The sequence below is a fragment of the Lissotriton helveticus genome, chromosome 3_1, assembly GCF_964261635.1.
Source record: "Lissotriton helveticus chromosome 3_1, aLisHel1.1, whole genome shotgun sequence".
Taxonomy (NCBI): domain Eukaryota; kingdom Metazoa; phylum Chordata; class Amphibia; order Caudata; family Salamandridae; genus Lissotriton; species Lissotriton helveticus.
In genome coordinates this window covers 188,243,853-188,263,056 of record NC_136061.1, presented here as the reverse complement: position 1 = coordinate 188,263,056, position 19,204 = coordinate 188,243,853, and the positions used below count along the sequence as shown (strand labels likewise).

Here is a 19,204-nt window from a genome sequence, read left to right as displayed (position 1 = left end):
CATGGACATCGCCACCACAGGCTTCCATCTATCTCAGTGGAGGCGCGCTCACTCTCCTTCAAGATCTTCTTGGCCTCCGGACTTCTGTCCTCCGGAATCAAGTCAATGATGGAATGGATATCTGGCCACATTTGGCAGTTGTAACGGTCCAGAACCGCCAGGGCGTTGGCTGAACGCACTGTGATGGCAGACATGGTGAAAAATCTCTTGTCAACATTATCCAAACGGCAACCCTATTTGTCCAGTGGCACCGAAATAGGAGTGGAAGGGTCCTTTGATCTACACTGCGCCGCCTGAGAAATTATGAAATCTGGTTTGGGGTGTACTGTCAAGCATGAAGGGGGGAATCGTCGAGGGCACTGTACTTTATCGATGAGGCAGGATGGCCGCCACTGAGTAACCCGGGGCGACGTGCGCGTAGTAGCGCTAAGCGTAAAAAAGCAGCTTTCCATGTCAAATGTTGTAAAGAAACTCTGAATACGCTCGAAAGGGGCACACATCAGTTTTGTTAATACAATGTTGAGCTCCCAAGGTGGGGGAAGAAGCTCTAACTAGAGGGTAAACCTCTTTTAATCCCTGGAGAAAATCTTTGACCACTGGGATTTTGAAGGAAAATTGATTAGGTGATTTTCTATACGCAGTAATAGCTGCAAGATGCACCTTAGACGAAAATTTAAAACCAGATTTGGCTATATACAGTAAATATGATAAAAGCACCTGTACCTGACCCCAGACGGGATCAGGTCCATTGCTCGTGCACCATAATGGAAACCTCTTCCACTTAAAAGCATAGGATTGACTTGTGGAAGGCCTCAGTCTCTAAGAATGTTCATACATTCTGGAGGTAAGTCTAGATGTCCGTATTGAAGGACTTCAGGTGCTATGCCGTTAATCGCAGAGAGGATAGATTGGGGAGGAATACCTTCCCTTTGTTCTTGGATAGTACATCTGGCCGGCATGGCCTCCTGTGTGGGACTTCTAACAGCTGAAGAAGATCCTGATACCACCACTGACGCGGCCATTCTGGAGCTATCAAAATCATCCTGGAATTGGTTGTCTAAAACTTGTTGATCACTGTGGGAATAAACTGAATTGGTGGAAAGGCGTACAGTAATGTCGGATATCTATTTATCAAAAGGGCATTGCCCAGAGATCCCGGTTGGGGAAACCTGGAGGCGAAGTCAGAGCATTTTGCGTTTACCGTGTCTGCAAACAGGTCGTTGTCTGGCGTTCCCCATTCTCGAAGATGCTTTGAATGACTTAGTCGTTGAGACCAGTCGTGCGCTTTGACGTATTCTCTGCAAAGGGCATCTGCTTGGACGTTGAGTCCCCGGATGATGCATTGCCAGAATGTTCAAGTCTCTTGCAAGAAGCCACTTCCAGATGCTTTGTGACTCTAGAGAAAGAGGCCTTGATCGGGTACCTCCCTGTTTGTTTAAGTAATGTATGATAAGCAATATATGATACACGCTGGGTCACTGATTCACCCTCCCGATGCCCCCACTCAGTGCTCTCTCTATACTAAAACACTGGTATAAGCCTTCCACACACCCAAGGTGTACCTGAACACCTCTGTATTGGGACCAATGACTTGTGCCGTCTTATATTACTTGTTTACCGTACTGTATATTGATATGTTTTATGTATGTTATTATTTTCCTTTCATGTTAGTGACTACTACATTGCTCCCATTACCTCTGTTCATTCCTACTGCCCCCTACCCTGTCATTGTGAAGCGCTCCGATATCTGTAAGGATCTTGTTCGCGCTATATACAACTTTGAATAAATAAATAAAATAAATAATGCATTGTGGTCGTGTTGTCGGTTTGAATCAGAAGGTACTGAGATTGAAGTGACTGGTATAATGATTTGAGAGCTAGGTGCAATGATCTCAACTCCAAGAGACTGATATGGTAAGTTTGTTCCGTCTCAAATCACAGGTCTTGAACACCGATGTGAGCACCCCATCCCTGGAGTGAAGGATCCGTGACTATTGTTTGTGCAGGTGGGTCCAGGTGAAAGGGAACTCCTTTCATGAGATTGGATCTCTTCATCCAGCATTTGATCTTTGGCCGACAGAGTGAAGCAGCTGATCCTCCCAGCGCCCTGACACTTGCATCTATTGGTCTGCCAGGGATTGCTGCAACGAACACATGTTCAGCCTAGCATTTGATATGATGAAGATACATGATGCCACCGATCCCAGCAGTGACGGCACCTGCCTGTGGAATACTGTGCGAGAAGAAGGTTGCAGCATTTCTCCTAAATTGAGGACAACCTCTCCTCCGAAGTACACACGCTTGCTTCTGCGGTATCCAGTAAGGCACCCAGATAGTGGGTCTTCTGAAATGGATTGAAGATTGATTTCTTGTCGTTTACGTGAAGGCCCAACATGTTTAGCAACTGTAGACAGTACGAGAGATGACTGAAGCAGAACAGGTGACGAGCTCTTCAGAAGCCAGTCGTCCAGATAGGGGTATATGAATATCCTTTGCTTGTGAAGAAAAGCTGCCACCACTGCCATGCACTTTGAAAACGTTCGGGGGCAGATTTGAGCCCGAACAGAAGAACTTTGAACTGAAAATGTTGGGCAGACACTTGGAATCATAGAAATTTGCAATGTTTTATGGACACTGGAATATAAAAGTAGGAGTCCTGTAGGTCTATTGCACACATCCATTCTCCCTGATGAAGTTGAGGGAATATTTGATGTAAAACCAACATTCGAAATTGCTCTTTGCGAATGTACTTGTTCAGCAGTCTTAAATCTAGTATTGGTTTGTATTCTCTGGTGGGACCTCTTTTCTGAACCAAAAAATAGCGCTAATAAATCCCTTGTTTTAGTTGTGGAATAGGGATCCTTTCTATGGCATGCTGTTGTAGGAGCACTTTTACTTCTGCTTGTAATAAGTGGGGTCTTTGAAGAGGCTTTTGCTGTGGAGGAACTGATGATGGTGGGGACTTGAACCTGAGCAGATAGCCATGCGGCACAATATTCAAAACCCACTTGTCCTTTGTTAACTTCTCCCACTTCTCTAGGTGTAACATACTTCCTCCCACCGGAGTGGTCAACTGGCATGGTAGAACCAATCCCTCATTGTTTTGCTGATGGTTACTGTTTTGTAGATACTCTCCCTTGTCCAGGTTGTCTGTTGGAAATTTTACCTGGATTGACCTTGACCCAGATTGTGTGTTCCAATGAGGGGGTTTGAACCCTCTGTTGAGAGACGCGTAGATAATTATGACGGAATCTACGCCTTAACTCTTTTCTAGGCCAACAGCTTTCAGTGTCTCCAAATCGTTCTTCATCTTGGACATTTCATCATCCGCATGTGCTCCGAACCGAGGATCCGTTGAATGGGAGGTTTGTGATCCTTCTTTGTGCATCAGGTTTTAGCCACAAGACAAAGCCATGCTGATCTCTTTGAGCAGATGACATGCAAGTATCCAAGGGCTGCCATGTCAGATGCATCTGCAGCTGCACTTAACACCTGGTTAGCTACCTGTACGCCTTCTTGTAATATTTCTTGGAAGTCGTGTTGATCTTCCTTCGGAAGTTTGCTTGAAAATCTCGCCAAGGAATCCCAGAGAGATCCATCGGACCGACCCAGCAGGGAAGCACTAGCCACCTTCATAATCGAAGCATTGCACATTCGTTTGCCCAAAGAATCCATATTCTTGCTGTCCTTCTCTGTTGGGGCAGTAGAAGATTTCGCTGAATGTGCCTTCCTGGCTGCAGCCACTATCACTGAGTCTGGAGGTGGGACTGCACGAAGAAAAAACGGGTCCTGGTCTTGGGCCTTATATTTCTTGGAAATCCTGGTGGGAACTGAACCCACTGTGGCCGGGGTAAGGAAGGTCTGCATTGCAGGTTCTAGCAGACCTGGAACCGAAGGAAACAGAGGCTTTGCAGTAGACTTGGGTTGCAAAGTTTCAAAGATCATTGATGTGGAAACTGGTGGAGCATACATAGTGATATTGAGCTTGTTGGCACTCCTACAAAGGGCATCATTAAAAGTTCCAAGATCGTCTATCAGGGACACCCTAGATGGGGGTGTAGTGGACAGAGTGGGAGTGTAATCTCTAATAGAATATCTTGTTGACTTAGTTGTTGGAGATCTACGTCTTCTCTTAAGAGTAGGAGAGCGGCGAGATCTTGAACGCCCTCTTGACCTTTAATGCCTTCTCACAGGTGATCGTGACCTTCTTGGGGACCTGCGTGGAAAGGATCCCCAGAGACTCTGGGTGACTCTGGGTGGCGATAGAGATTTGGAGAATCCTGCTCAAGGAACTCTAGGTGGCACTTTCCAGTGCTGAAAACTCTCCAGCCATTGTGGCGATAAGTTAGTAGGAGACTTATCTTGGAGCTGGAGACCCCTGTATAATGTGGGCTTCAGGAGAAGATTACCCTACTCTCGACGTCGACCTTAGTTTTTCTGGTGAGTCTTTAGAAGTGGCAACAATCCTCTCCCTCGGCGTCGAACACTGCCTCGACCCAGATAGAGCCACCACCCACGGTTTCTCATCGTCGAACTGCGATGCCGACCTTCGAGAAGGAGGCGGCAATCTCGACGTCTACCGTTGTCTAGTCGTTGACATGTATATATGTATGTTTTTGGAAGTACTATGTACTTGTGGTTCTAAACATACACATATATGTATTTTTGTATATGGGCGGGGATAATTCAGTGCTTATGAATATTGATGAGTATCCCCTGGAAGAGAAAGTAAAAGGCATATGTTCGGAGTTGAGAGTTTGGAAAAGGAGACTAAGCACAGTTTGGGGAAAATAGAATTGTGCTTTATTGTATCTGACTTTCTTCAGCACTCACAGGATCAAAGGTAGCGAAGGGAAAACGTACAGGAGACAGAGGTTCTTCCAAAGACAGAAGGAATCTCAGGGACACTCGAATGGTAAAGTCAGGCATACAAAAAGCTGAGCAGTGTTTTCAGAAGCTAAAAGAGGCATGCTGCACTACACAAAGACCTGTGACTACTGCCAGCTGAAAAAGTTCCTCTTGGTAGGCAAAATGACACCTGCTGACTTGGTCAGTCAATCATCTTGAGCAGACGTCTACTTCTGGTCAAGGGAAGTCCAGTCGAGCTTCTAGCATATTTTATCACGAAAATAGTGACATGTTTTATTATACTATGACCAGTTTAAGCAGTATTATCAATAGTTACTACAAAAGTATTTTAGGAGAGGTTACCAGTAAAAATGCCATGAAAACGTTAATCAATATTAAATGCCTCCACATGAGTAATGAAGTAATGCTCCAAATCATATGTCCTGTGGCACAAAGGACATAATCACAGCAGTAAGTATTACCAGCTCTGCTTGAATTATCATTCAACCATCAACTTTAAATATTTTTTCAGAACTGCAGTATTTTGTCTTAGTCAGCATATTAGTTTTTGGGAATACACAGTTTCTACCATATAACTCTTGATTTTGGGCAAACAAACTTAATTGTCCAGGAAAAAAACCTTTTCTTAAATTTTTTTTTTAAATGAGCATGTAATTTTTATAGTGTACCGTCATGTGAAATTGCCTCATATGGTTAGATTCTGTTTTGAATGCAATGCTGTATGCGTTCATGGGCCATATCAGACAGAATGTGAGTGACGCTTGAGCATACCAGTGGCGGAGGATCATAGGCCATGGGTGCTCACCATAAGACCAAGGATGCCTATGTGAGGTCAATAATGCCTGTGCAGAGGCTGGACACCATTACATCCAGGATGCCCACTGTACATTAGTCATGGAGGAGGAATCACCATTCTGTCGAGGATGGCTATAAGTATGCCAGGCATGCTAAATATGTCAGTGGTGGCAGCCTGTATGACAAAACTAGATCAAAAATGCCAAAACTAGTCAAGGATTACCATTATTATGCAATTGGCAATATTATACCACGAACAGACAATTACGCAAGAGATAAATGTGTATGCTGACCAGCATCATAAGGGTTTTAACAGTCCAGAGTATGGTTGGTACACAAATGCTAGGCTTGCACGAGAACCCCTTCATCTTTGAGGCATTTTTTTTCTATTCCAGGCTGTACTTCAAAAAGAGTTCTGCCACGAGGTACACAAAATAGTCTGAATTATATTTTACCAGACAATTAAATTAACAGTTACACTATTCTGTTGGTCCTTGCTAGAGGAATTAAGTTTTGTGGGCATGACGATGTGGGCAGCTGTGGAGGTACAAGTCCCTGCCAATTAGAGCCTCTAAAAGTAAAGTCCAGAAGCATGGTGGCACTGTGCACTGGAACTACAACCCATGTCCTTTAGAGGGGGTGTGATAAGGAGTAATGAGAGCGGGAGCAGTACTGGGCCAACAACTGTCAGATTCCAACATAGCTGACATTGTCAACACAAGCGAGCTTGCCACACCCCTAGCTCAAGACTACTTTCCAAAACACAGATGCTATTTAAAGCGTTTTAATAAGCTGCACGCTGCTTGATAATGAAGAAGACAATGTGTGAAAGTCGCCAGGCAAAACAGATGCCAAGCATACCTATGCCCCTTGTAGCAGGCGTCTGGGATCTGCAGGCTTTGTTTAGAGAGGAGGCGAATGTCAGAGTACTGCGGGAGAAGGCACACCTGTTTGGTGTGTAACTTGTGTGAATACCAGTTTCCTCAAGGGAGGTAATTTTGCTCTTACCAGCTCATCGACGTCTGCGCCATTGACAGGTGCAGCACGCTGCCTGGTGCCTTTAGCAACAGCTGAACTCTTCTTCCTGATTGGCCTGCTCTTTCGGGCAGAACGCAAGGCTGTGCTCTGCTTGGTCTTGGCTGCCTTCCTAGATCTCACTGAAAATGAAGTTTTTGGAAGGAAAAAGTTAAAACCTGCTTGTTCATTAGCCGAATTACAGGAAGGAATACAATGAGTGAGCTGTATTTTGGTAAAAATATGTACCTTGAACCCAAAACAATGGAAACCAGCAACATGACAACCTGTTCTCATAAACATACCAGTTATAGCACACAGCATACTATAGAAGTGGAGTTGACACCCCAAAAAAGCAACAACTGACAGTCAGCTCAGTGCACTAGGACACTTATGCGGGTACCAACACTTTAAAACCTGCTCAGAATGCAGCTATTCAAGATGGCAGTCTAAAGTGGACAAGCGACATGAAAATCCCATGCCGACACTACCTAAAGCACAAGTTACTTACCTTCGGTAACGATATATCTGTAAGAAACAGTAGTTAGTATTGGATTTCTTACCTTAGAATATCCCCGTGCGTCAGACTGGATCCGGAAATTTTTGCCTAGCAGTACCCCTGCGAATTGGTAGACGTCATCTGTGGCTCCGCGTCTGTCATCGGGATGACGGAGTACTTAGACGCCGCCCTCGCGCACGGACTTCAGTTCTTATACATAGCTTTTCCGGGCAAGAAACGCAAAGCCATGATAACACTGGTGCCATGAAACTAGGGCCTTTAAAGGGGATGACCTTAACCCTAGATATCGGTTCGCAGAACTGGGAGGATGGGTGGGGCGGTAAGGAATCTAATACCAACTACTGTTTCTTACAGATATATCATTACCTAAGGTAAGTAACTTGTGGATCTGAAAGAAACAGGCTAGTATTGGATTCCTTACCTTCGAATAGATACACCAGCAATACTAACACCGGTGGTGGGTCTGCGAACCAATGATCACACCAGAAAGTCCTGGAGAACGGAACGGCCGAAGAAGCCATCTCTCCGGACTTGGCTGTCCAGGCAGTAGTGTCTTGGGAACGTGTGCTGTGCCCACGTAGCAAACCGACTGATGTCCTGCAAGGGGACTCCGCGACCCAGGGCAGTAGTAGCCGCCGTGGCACGAGTGGAATAGGCCCTCAGCCCAACAGGAGGCTCCTTTTTAGCCAGAGTAGCATACCCACCGAGAGATGGTCCGCTTGTGCACCGCCCGACCTTTCTTAGCACCCACGTAACCAACATCGAGTTGGTCATCCACCCGGAACTGGCGTGTGAGATCCAAATAGAATGAGAGAGCACGTTTTGGGTCCAAACGGTGGAGCCTCTCTTCCTCTTTCGAGGGATGCGGAGGCGGAAAGAAGGTGGGCAAGGTGATGTGGAAGGCTGCGACTAGCTTGGGCAGGAAAGAGGGTCGCGTCTGCAACACAACTTTGTCCGGATGGACAGAAAGGAAAGGAGGTTTAGAGGAAAGAGCCAGGAGCTCACTCCCCCTCCTGGCGGAGGTGATGGCAACCAGGAATGCAGTCTTGAGAGTAAGGCGACGAAGAGGACAGTTATGAAGTGGCTCGAAAGGAGCACACATCAGATAAGTCGGAACAAGGTTCAAGTCCCACTGAGGCATCACGAAAGGAACAGGAGGAAACATGAGTGATGCCCTTCAAAAACCTATTTACAAGTGGGGACTTGAACAAAGAGGGCTGATCAGGGAGCCTTAAGAAGGCGGAAATAGCAGAGAGGTAGCCCTTGATAGTGACCAGAGCAGAGCCCTGCTGGGCAAGAGAAAGAAGAAAGAGGAGAACCTCTGAAAGAGGGGCTGAAAGGGGATCCACAGCCTTTGCTGTGCACCATGCCACAAATTTGTTACACCTGTAGGCGTATACCAATTTTGTGGAGGGACGCCTGGCTGCCAGAATCACAGTCAAATGGCCTCAACTGCCGCCACTCAATCTCCACGCATGGAAGTGGAGACTGGACAGGTTTGGGTGGAGGACCGTCCCCCTGCTGCTGCGACAGAAGGTCCTCCTGAAGAAGCAGACGAATCGGGGGATCGACAGACATGCTGAGTAGCTCGGTATACCAGTATCTTCGTGCCCAGTCCGGAGCCACAAGGATGACTTGGGCCAGGTCGCGCCTGATCTTCAGCACTCCGGGCAGAAGTAATATAGGCGGAAAGGCGGACAACAGACCGCAGCTCCACTCGCGTCGAAAAGCGTCTCCGAGCGAGTGCCACCTTGGAAATTCCAACGCGCAGAACTGAGGACATTGCGCGTTCTCTTCTGTGGCGAATAGATCTAACTAAGGCTCTCCCCACTGCTGAAAGAGGCCTTGCGCTACGTCAGAGTTCATACGACATTCGTGATCCATCATGCACCGACGGCTGAGTTAGTCCACCCTGGCGTTCAGGGAACCTGCCAGGTGTAAACCCACCAGGGTCACACCCTGATGTTCCAGCCACTGCCAGAGGTGCAGAGCCTCCTGGCATAGGGTCCACAACCCCACCCCGCCCTGTTTGTTGCAGTACCACATGACGGTGGTGTTGTCCGTTAACACCTGCACTACACTCCCCTGGACAGAGGGGAGGAACGCCTTCAGTGCAAGCCGGATCGCCCGCAGCTCCAGAAGGTTGATGTGGAGCCAGGACTCCGCTGGAGACCAGAGGCCTCTGATCTCTGCCTCTCCCATGTGGCCCCCCCAGCCCTGGAGGGACGGGTCCGTCACAACTACGTGCTCCGGTTGGGGTAGGGAGAAGGGTCCGCCGCTGACCCAATCGCAGTCCGTGAGCCACCACTGCAACTGTCTTACAGTGCCCTCCGAGGTCAAGACATGGTCAGACAAGTTGCCCTGATGCTGGGCCCACTGAAATTTCTTCCCACTGCAGAGCCCGCATCCACCACCTGGCGTGATGCACCAGAAGGATGCAGGAGGCAATCAGCCCCAGAAGCCACAGCGTCAACCTGACCGAGACTCAGGATAACGGCTGAAAGATCGGAATCAGAGCCTGAATATCCCGAACCCGCTGTTCAGGAGGATAAACCAGAAACTGTGCAGAGTCTAGAACCGCTCCGATGAAGAGGAGCTTCTTAGAGGGACACAGGTGTGACTTCGGCACATTGATGGAGAACCCCAGCAGGTGCAGGAGGTCGGCCGTAGTCTGGAGTGGCTGACTGAGGCGAACCCGCCTTCAACAACCAATCGTCGCGGTAGGGGAAGACTGAAACCCCTAACCTGCACAGATGAGCTGCGACCACCGCCATCACTTTCTTGAACACTCGTGGGGCGCCGGTAAGGCCGAAGGTGGAGCACGGTAAACTGAAAGTGCTCGTGGCCTACCGTGAACCGCAGGTAACGCCAGTGGGCCGGCAGGACGGGGATGTGAAAATAAGCGTCCTGCATGTCCAACGCTACCATCCAGTCTCCCGGGTCCAGGACAGCTAAGACCTGAGCCAAAGTCAGCATCTTGAACTTCTCCTTCCGGAGGAAGCTGTTGATGTTCCGCAGGTCCAAGATAGGACGTAGGCCCCTTTTGCCCTTCTTGGGAACCAGAAAGTAGTGGAAGTAACAACCACACCCTACTTCTGTCCCAGGAACGCGCTCGATGGCCCCCTTGGCCAAGAGGGCCGTAACGTCCTCTCGCAGAAGATTCAAGTGATCCCCCGACATGCGTGGTACTGCGGTGGCATTGTTGGAGGGGTCACCTCGAAGGGGAGGGAGTAGCCCCTTCGGACGATTTGCAGCACCCACCTGTCCGAAGTGATGTTGCGCCAGTGAAGGAGGTGATGGCGAACCCTGCCCCCCACTGGCGTCGTGTGGGCTTGAAAGCTCGGACTAGGAAGGCTTTGAGGCGGATGCTGCGGGGATGGATGTGGACTGGCCGCGCCGTTGTCCCTGGGCACAGCCACGGCGGTTACCACATACGCCACCACGCTGAATGTTAGTCTGCGGCCCGTGGCTGGCAGGACGTGTGGGGGCGCCCCTTCCTTGGCCACGAAAGGAGTGAAAGGCAGCAGGTTGCTGGCGCGTGGCCGACAGGCCCAAGGACTTGGCCGTATTCCTGGAGTCATTAAAGCGCTCAAGCGCACTGTCTGCCTTGTCGCCAAAGAGGCGATGGCCATCAAACGGCATGTCCATAAGGGTGTTTTGGACATCAGCCGAAAAGTTGACGGACCTCAGCCAGGCGTGGAGACGAATCGCCACAGTCGTTGCCATCGCTCTACCTAGCAAGTCCGTTGTATCCAGTCCACACTGGATGGAATACCGTGCCGCATCTCAACCCTCCGCAAGGGCTTGGGCGAGTTTAGTCCGGGCCTCCTCCGGACATTTTGGCAGCACGGGCGCGACCATGTCCCCCACAGAGAGTGGGTATAACGGCCCAAGAGGCACGCAGTGTTAACGGACCGTAACCCCAAACAGAGTGAGGAGAACATCTTCTTGCCATACTGTTCGTACCTCTTGGATTCCCGATTAGGGGGAGAAGTCGGGAAGGTGGTCTGGGACTTAGAGGCCTGTATGACCAGGTTCGTGGGTGGGGTGGGTGGACAGGAAGCTATGGTCGCCCGGAGACGGGCGGTGGCGTCTGGCCACATTCCTATCTACAGGGGGGCCTTTAGCGGGCCTGGACCAGGTGCCCAGAAGAACGTCAGATAAGGCCTCATTAAACGGCAGCAGAGGCTCAGAGGAGCTTGCCTGCGGTTTAAGGACCTCAGTGAGGAAGTTAGTCCTCACGGCCGTGACGGGGATTTCAAGGGATAAGGCCTTGGCCGCCCGCGTCAACACCACACTATAGATAGCCCCCTCCTCCGTAGCCACAGTAGGAGGGGAGACAAAACCAGTGTCTGGCGAAGTGTCCAGACAACTGGCATCCCCAAGCTCACCTGCCCAGTCATGATAAGGCTGTCACTCACGTGCCAGAGGGTCCTCAGATCCCTCCCAATCCTCCTCGGCACCCATCTCCTGATACTCAGGGTCAAAGGTTGGGGTCGGGTCATAGAAGTAAAAATCTCCTAGCGGCGGCGAATGCGGCTCCAATCGGCGCCGGACCCGAATCGAGGGTAGGACAAGGGACGTCGTTGTCCGGGGACAGCGTCGGGGGCAACACCCTGCGGGCGGGCACCGGCGAGGTCGTAAGGTCGACCGGCGACAACCGGGATCCAGCGGGCCCCTACGGCGTCGGGACCGAAGGGGCTGAAGCACCTGGGCCGCTTGGGGACCGCTTGGCCTGAAGGCGCCGTGGAACCCGACGGAGGAGTGAGAGACCTCATGGCCATGAGGAAGGCCTCGATCTCCTCCGGCGTTGCGTTCTGTCCAGGGACCGGCGGGTATGGAGCAGGCCGCGGCGCCTGCGGCTCGGGAGCCGCGTGGGTGGTGTTGCCCAAATCCCCGGCCGCATCGCGTGAGGGGGGGTGCGGTCAGAAGAGCGATGATGTCTCTTCAACTTCTTGTGCCTCTTACCTGAGGATTTGGAGCCTAAGGAATGGTGTTGACTCCCGGAGCTATGATGACTCTGGCCCTGCGACCGGTCCCTCGACCGGCGCGGGGCCGACTGCCGAAGCTCGAGGCACTTGCGGGACTGCTCCCGCCTAGCCTTCGACGTCAAGGCCCGGCAGTCGGGGCACGACTTGTCATCGTGGCGGGCCCCAGGCAATGCAGACACCGGCGATGGAGGTCGGTAACCGACATTAGTCGGTTACAGTCGACACAGGGTTTGAACCCGGGCATCCCTACCGGCACCTTCGGAGTCGTTCGACTCGAAAAACAGATCAAAAAGATCCAAAAAGTTTAGTCAAAAATTGACTAAAGGGTAACACTTTCTCCGGACCTGCGCTTTCTGGCGCAGAAAAAAGAAGAACCCACGTCAGCACGCGAGGGCGACGTCAGTACTCCTATGACATCATCCGGCGCCAACGACACCGATGACGGACGCGGAGCCGCAGACACCTACCGACGCGCAGGGGTACTGCTACGCAAGGTTTTCCGGATCCAGTCTGCCGCCTGGGGATATTCTAAGGTAAGTAATCTAATACTAACCTGTTTCTTTCAGATAAGATTATCTGTAGAATGCCCAATGACCCATAAGGAAGCTACAAGTGGTCCACAGAGCAGGTCCTCTCTGCCAAGTCCCTCAAATACAGTTTGACAACATAGGTCAGAAATAAAGAAAGAATGATCACAAGTGCTGGATATCCCAAAACAAAACAATCCTCTGAAAGGGGTAGGCTGTTCGGCAAAGAAACCATATCTGCCATCAGCACATGCTTCTTCCATTTCATTTTAACTGGGTGACTTCAATCTCACTGGAACGATCATAATGACGCAGTGGTGAATAGTCTAAAAAACTTTCCTTAATGCGCTTGACCTCACCCAAATCTGCAACAGCCCGACACATGACAAAGGCTCTATCCTCGACCTTATCGCCAAAGAGGACTCTACCCAACTGGGAGCAATCCAACCCTGTGACTGGTCAGACCACCCCATTATCACATTCTTCATCAACGAAAAAGTTAAACTTAACCCGGCTCAACCCACCAAATCCAAGATCTGGAAAAGGGACCTGAAGAAACTTAACCCCAAATCCTTGCCTTCCCACACCTGCAGCCTCCTCCTTCCCCCTTCGGGCGCCTCTGACGTACAATCTCTGACCGACCTCTAGCTCGACTCTATGACCTCAATAATCAACGAAGCCGCCCCCTGCAACGGAAGAGAGTCTCCACCAAGAACTCGAACCCATGGTATGATGGTAGACTCAATGAAGACAGGCGTGCCATGCGAATGGCAGAGCGCACCTGGAGGTCAGACCCCTCAGCACTGCACCTTAAAACTCTCAAGAATAAGAGAAATGCCTACTTTAGGAAAATCAAGCGCTCGAAATCTGACTTCTTCAGCCTCCAGCTTGACCAAGCAAAAAAACGACCAAGAAAACTGTTCGAACTAGTCAAAACTCAAACCAAGGAACAACCTCTACAATCAAACAGCACAACAAGCGTTATACCATCCTGTGAAGACTTTTCTGCTTTCTTTAAGCTAAAGACTGATAATATAAGTGATCTCCTCAATGATGTAAGCCAATACTCCAGCCCCATCAGCATAACTAACACTCAACCTAAAAACAACGCTGCATGGTCGTCCTTCGACACCAACTCTGAAGAAGCAATTAACAAACTGCTCGGCACCCTGAAACCCTCTAATCACCTCACAGACCCCTTACCTGCCAATGCTGTAAAAGACTTCACCCCCCTGCTCCTCCCACTCTGGACTAAAATCATTAACAGTTCCCTGCAACAAGGGCTCATCCCGGACTCCCTCAAGGTGGGGCAAGTCACGCCTATACTCAAGAAACCTACAGCTGACCCTGCTGACCTAAACAATTACCGCCCTATCACCAATATCCCCACCCTGGCCAAACTGCTGGAAAAATGCGTACAGCTACAACTAACAAAACACATTGATCAGTTTGACCTCCTCAACCCTCATCAATCAGGATTCCGAGCAAGACATAGTACGGAAACGGCTATGACGCACATAATTGATGACGCCCTCCAAATCCTTGATCACAACGATTCCTGCCTTCTTATCCTACTTGATCTCTCCTCAGCATTTAACACTGTCAAACATGAGAACCTACTGGAGCTGTTAAACACCAGAATGGGTTTATCCAGAACTTTCCTCAAATTGTTCATTTCCTTCCTACATAACCGGTCTCAGAAGTTCAAGATCAACAACATGTTATCCTCATCTGTGCCTGTAACATTAGGCGTTCCACAAGGATCTTCCATATCCCCCACATTGTTCAACCTAATCATGGAACCATTCACCACCTGGCTTCAAGCATCTAATGTACACTTTCACATGTACGCCGATGACACTCAACTCTACCTCATACTACAATCCCCGGAAGACATCAAACTTCTGAACTCCACGCTCAGAAACACCCAATCATGGTTGGCCGACAATCACCTCAAACTAAATGCTCTGAAAACTGAGTTCCTTCTGATCGCACCTCCTGCGAAAATCGCCATCACCCAAACTTGGCTCAAGCACCTAACTGCACTCAATGTCCAACCCACCATCGTGGGCTCCGCGAAATCCTTAGGCATCACACTGGACGCCAATCTCAACATGCAGCAGCACATTAGCAAAGCAACTAAAGGAGCTAATTTCCAAATCAACACTTTGAGGAAACTTAAACCCTTCTTCCCAGCTAAGGACTTCCAAACTGCTGTACAAGCCCTAGTCATCCCACGCGTAGACTACGGAATTGTGGTTCTCAGCGGACTCCCCCTATCAACAACCGCCCCCTAAGAGCCTCCTTGAACGCTGCAGCGAGACTTATCACTGGATCAAGGAAACATTCGCATATATCCCCGGACTTAAAATCCCTGAACTGGCTGCCGTTTGAAGCCAGAATACAGCTGAAAATCGCCTGTATGACACTTGCCCGTACACCACAAGTCACCCGACTACCTCACTCGAAAGCTGACTATATCAGGAGGCTCGAGATCCAATAGAAGCACAAAAAAACTCCTCCTGAAACCTCGAAGATTCCGGAAGGCAAAAACATACAAACGCTCCTTCTCGGGAATGGCACCCAGGATCTGAGTTTGTTTAATCACCCTCTTGTTTCCCCTAGCCGTTGTTTTCTGTAAAGCGCTTTGATATCTGCAAAGATCTTGTTCGCGCTATATAAAACTTTGAAAATAAATAAATATATTGTCTTCAAGGCCAGAACATGTGGCAGCTTCCAAGAACCTCATCCCAACAGCTTCCACTGCCTGCCATCTCTAATCCAACATCCTCCATCCATAAATCATCCTGCCAAAGGAAGGGGCAGACAAAGCAAGGCTTCCTTCTGTATCAGGCTGCTACAGCATATGTCAGGTTTACAGCATGTGTCATATCTAGCAAGCCGACATTGATTATTTCTTTGAGTGGGGGGGTGAGTTGAAGAATAAAGCCTGTGAAGGGATTACCTTTGGACTACAAACTGAAAGGAGCGTTCTCCTCAATGACCTTTCATCACTAATGCGACAAAGTCTGGATTGCATTTTGGCTTTATTTTTAGCTGTTGTGCATCTTTAAACACGAGGAACCAAAGCTCTGCTCCCAAGCTTGTCCCTACCAACATGATTATTTCATGGCTGGGAGTACAACACATCAGTCAGAGCACAGTCGTCACCTTCTAACACTGGCTTCCACTCATCATAGCTCTGATCAATGTGTCCAAGGAGAAATCGCAATTCTTAAAGGGGAAAGGCATGGACTATTTAATAGCACGGGCACTACTGAACACAAACTGCATATGAAGTTGTACAAATTAATAACTGAAGTCCAGCCACAAGTACCAGGTTCTGTTAATTTCAGGCACTCTATGAAGCAGTAAGATTATCACAAATGGCAAATATTACCAGAGTGCCTTCATACATGTGTCCAGTCTAAATGAGTACATGGATGACAAATGTTAACCTGTAGTAAAAGCTAGCATACGGAACATTTGAGGGAAAACTTTTAGTTGATACAGAGCACCACAAGAACATAGCAAGGCTCAATCAGGACCACAAGGACAGAAGCAGGATCTCAGGCAGCACCAAAACAAAGGCTCTAAAAGTAAGGCTCACCTGAAATTAGATCCCTTATTTACTGAAGTCATGAGCTACACACACGCAATGCCCTCTAATGGCTCCAGTCACCTTAAGATAGCCTGCAGACAAAGTGGGACCACCTCATGTACATGAAAATATTTTAAAAGATTGCATCAAAAGCAGACAGTATTACTTTGGATTTATGGTAGCAACCCTTTGGCAAAAAGTATTGCCCATTATGTTTCAATAGCATGCATATACTTACATCTGAGCCCAACCACATCCTCATAATCCTCGTCCTCATAATCCTCGTCCTCCTCTTCGTCTTCCTCCTCAGAAGATTCTTCTTCATCCTCGTCCTCATCTACAGAGTCCTCAGCGTAATTCCTGAAATACCGAAAAGTTACTTAAAGCGGTTAGGAAACCAATGGACTTTACCAATGAAACTGTTTTACAGCCTCAACATTAGGATAGTATTTCGCTCACTTGTGCTTTCAGCCACAGAATGCCACACTCATGGGGCAAACCTTAAGAATGGTCTTAAGACAATCAGATGGAAAAGCTGAGAACCAACTGACAAATAGGCTTGGTCAAGGCACAACATAAAAGGAGGTTAAGTGCACACCGATTGTATGCATGGGAAAGGAATTCAAGACTGAAGACTTGCCTGCCCCGAGAGTTTCGTCTAGCTGTTGATGGCTGACAGGCAGGGCACTGCCATTCACCATCCGGTATCTCGTAGAGTGCTGGCCTCAGGCAGAAAAGATGGAATGCTTTATTACATTGGTCGCACAGGATCAGCTTGTCATCTTCACCTAATGAGATCAAAGGATATGGATCTTTAGTATCCAAAGAATCTTTTCAAAATCTTAAGTAGACCTCTAAGGTTTATTTCAATCCTTAGGAAAATAAACAGTTTCATAGGCTGCAACCAATATTTTATATCAAACATTAAATGTGATGCCAAAGTAGCACATTTGACTTCATGCAGGTTAAGGGGCAGAGAGATCAACAGTCCAATATTCAAAATTTTCATTAACTCCGTCAATCTACCTGTAAATAACATAACAGCAGATGCACACTTTCCCAAAAAGGTTTCATTATGAAATTTATCAAGAACATAAGGGGAGAAAATCGGAAAATGATGGAGGCATACACTGAAGGAACAATTCACAAAAGAAAACCTATAGATATAGAGGTCCACTAAAAGGTACACTTAAGCAACCAAATGAAACAATAACATTGCATGGTAGAACCATTAGGCGCTCAATGTTTCAATTAAAAAGGAAACGGGTAGGTAGTGGAGTTTCACAGAACAACAATGCACAATACCTTTGTCCAGGCTGACCTTGCTTTCCACTAAGGCAGAGATATTAAAATGTTGACACTTTTGTAAGAGTTCTGATCTGCAGTTAGCTGCTCTACAGACAACAAAAAATGTATTTCTAAAATGGGATTTAGACACTTTTCCTTCCTTACAATGGGCGATGTCTACTCTAGGTCGAGCGTGTCAACTTTCTGGCACCAATGTATTACTCCAGACAACCCAATAAGTTAGAGAAAGTTTTGATGCCAGCTTCACATTAAAGATGGTAAGACTGGTTGAGGCCCTTTGTTTTTATCAAATTAGTACTGGAGGCCCACCTTCAGTGTGAAATGATTTTTCTCCTAGTGTGCATGAATTTGGGTAGAACTTGAGGAGCAATGTGGTCGCATTATTGTGAAAATGTAAAATAACTAGGGAGAAGAGGGTGGAGGCCTTAACTGCCAACAAGCCATTCACTGTTTCTTAGGTGTTAGCTGATGGCCTCTAACTAGTAAACCATACAAGTGGACTTTAACAAGGAAGATACCGTCAAGGAGAGGTGTTCTAGTGTGGCTTCGATTAAGGTTCAAAGTAGGGTTAATTATGTAATTTTTGAAAAAGGACGCTACGCAAACCAATGATGGACGGAATGCTGAATAAATTAAACATTCACACCCAGTCAGGAGATCTGGGTTAAATCAATCTTTCTTTTGCTCAGCATGCCACCCCAGTTTAGACCCAGCCATATGCAAATAGGTCTTGAGCCTGCTCCTCGTGAGAACAGCCTCAAGAAATATTTTAGAAACTAAAGGGCACAAAAGAACTGGAGCGATTTCTGAAAGGTTCAAATACTCACCGAATACGTAAAATCAGTTATAAGAATGAAGTAAACATCTATGCAAGGATGAAACAGACATTTCAACTAATTTAAATTATGTTCGCAAAGGAAAATGGGGCTTACCAGTATGCATCTGTTCTTGGCATGTAGAGCTACAGATTCGTATAATTTTGCATAGATCGCCATCTGGTGTTGGCTCTGATGTTTGCAGTTTGTTTTTGTCCTGGAAGAAGTCTTTGTAGTCCCGAGGTAGGTGACTCCTCCCCAGGACGATAGAGCGCATGCCCATCGACTCAATCCTTAGGATTCTTTTTCCACAAAAGGTTAAGAAGGAGTAGTAAGAAGTAGACAGATAGTACTGGAACAGATGGAGGTATCGGGGAGGCGGGTGGGCGTATAAGAATCTGCAGCTCTACATGCCAAGAACAAATGCATACTGGCAAGTAGCATTTTCCGTTTGAGGCATATGAGCTGCGTATTGTATACTTTTGCATAGACTGTACATCAGTTACCTCCATAGCTTGCTTAATCTCCACTACGGCCCCTCGCGGCGGGATGCCTGGCTTTCACCTTGTGAATACCCTGCCGGGGTATCTCACAGGGGAATACCAGGACGGGTTCCCTAAGCAAGCGCCTTGAGACCCCTGGGTGATTAGTGCGCTATATAAATCGAAACACATTTACATTTACATTAGCGCTGGCTATCTGTATTTGTTGCAGTGGTTTGAAAGCACAAGTTACTACTTGTGTAACGATATATCTGTAAGAGT

The 19,204-nt window shown here is 48.0% G+C and overlaps 1 protein-coding gene across 1 annotated transcript in view; it reads right to left on the bottom strand.

The window, feature by feature from the left end:
* Nucleotides 1-19,204, bottom strand: part of BAZ1B (bromodomain adjacent to zinc finger domain 1B) — a 291,291-nt gene that overhangs the window by 52,688 nt on the left and 219,399 nt on the right. Inside the window, exons 17-19 of the mRNA XM_078680650.1 lie at nt 16,958-17,105; nt 16,556-16,677; nt 6,673-6,821 (exon numbers count right to left, since the gene is read on the bottom strand). Coding sequence (XP_078536776.1) covers nt 6,673-6,821; nt 16,556-16,677; nt 16,958-17,105 — 419 coding nt within the window. The remainder of the gene's footprint in view (nt 1-6,672; nt 6,822-16,555; nt 16,678-16,957; nt 17,106-19,204) is intronic.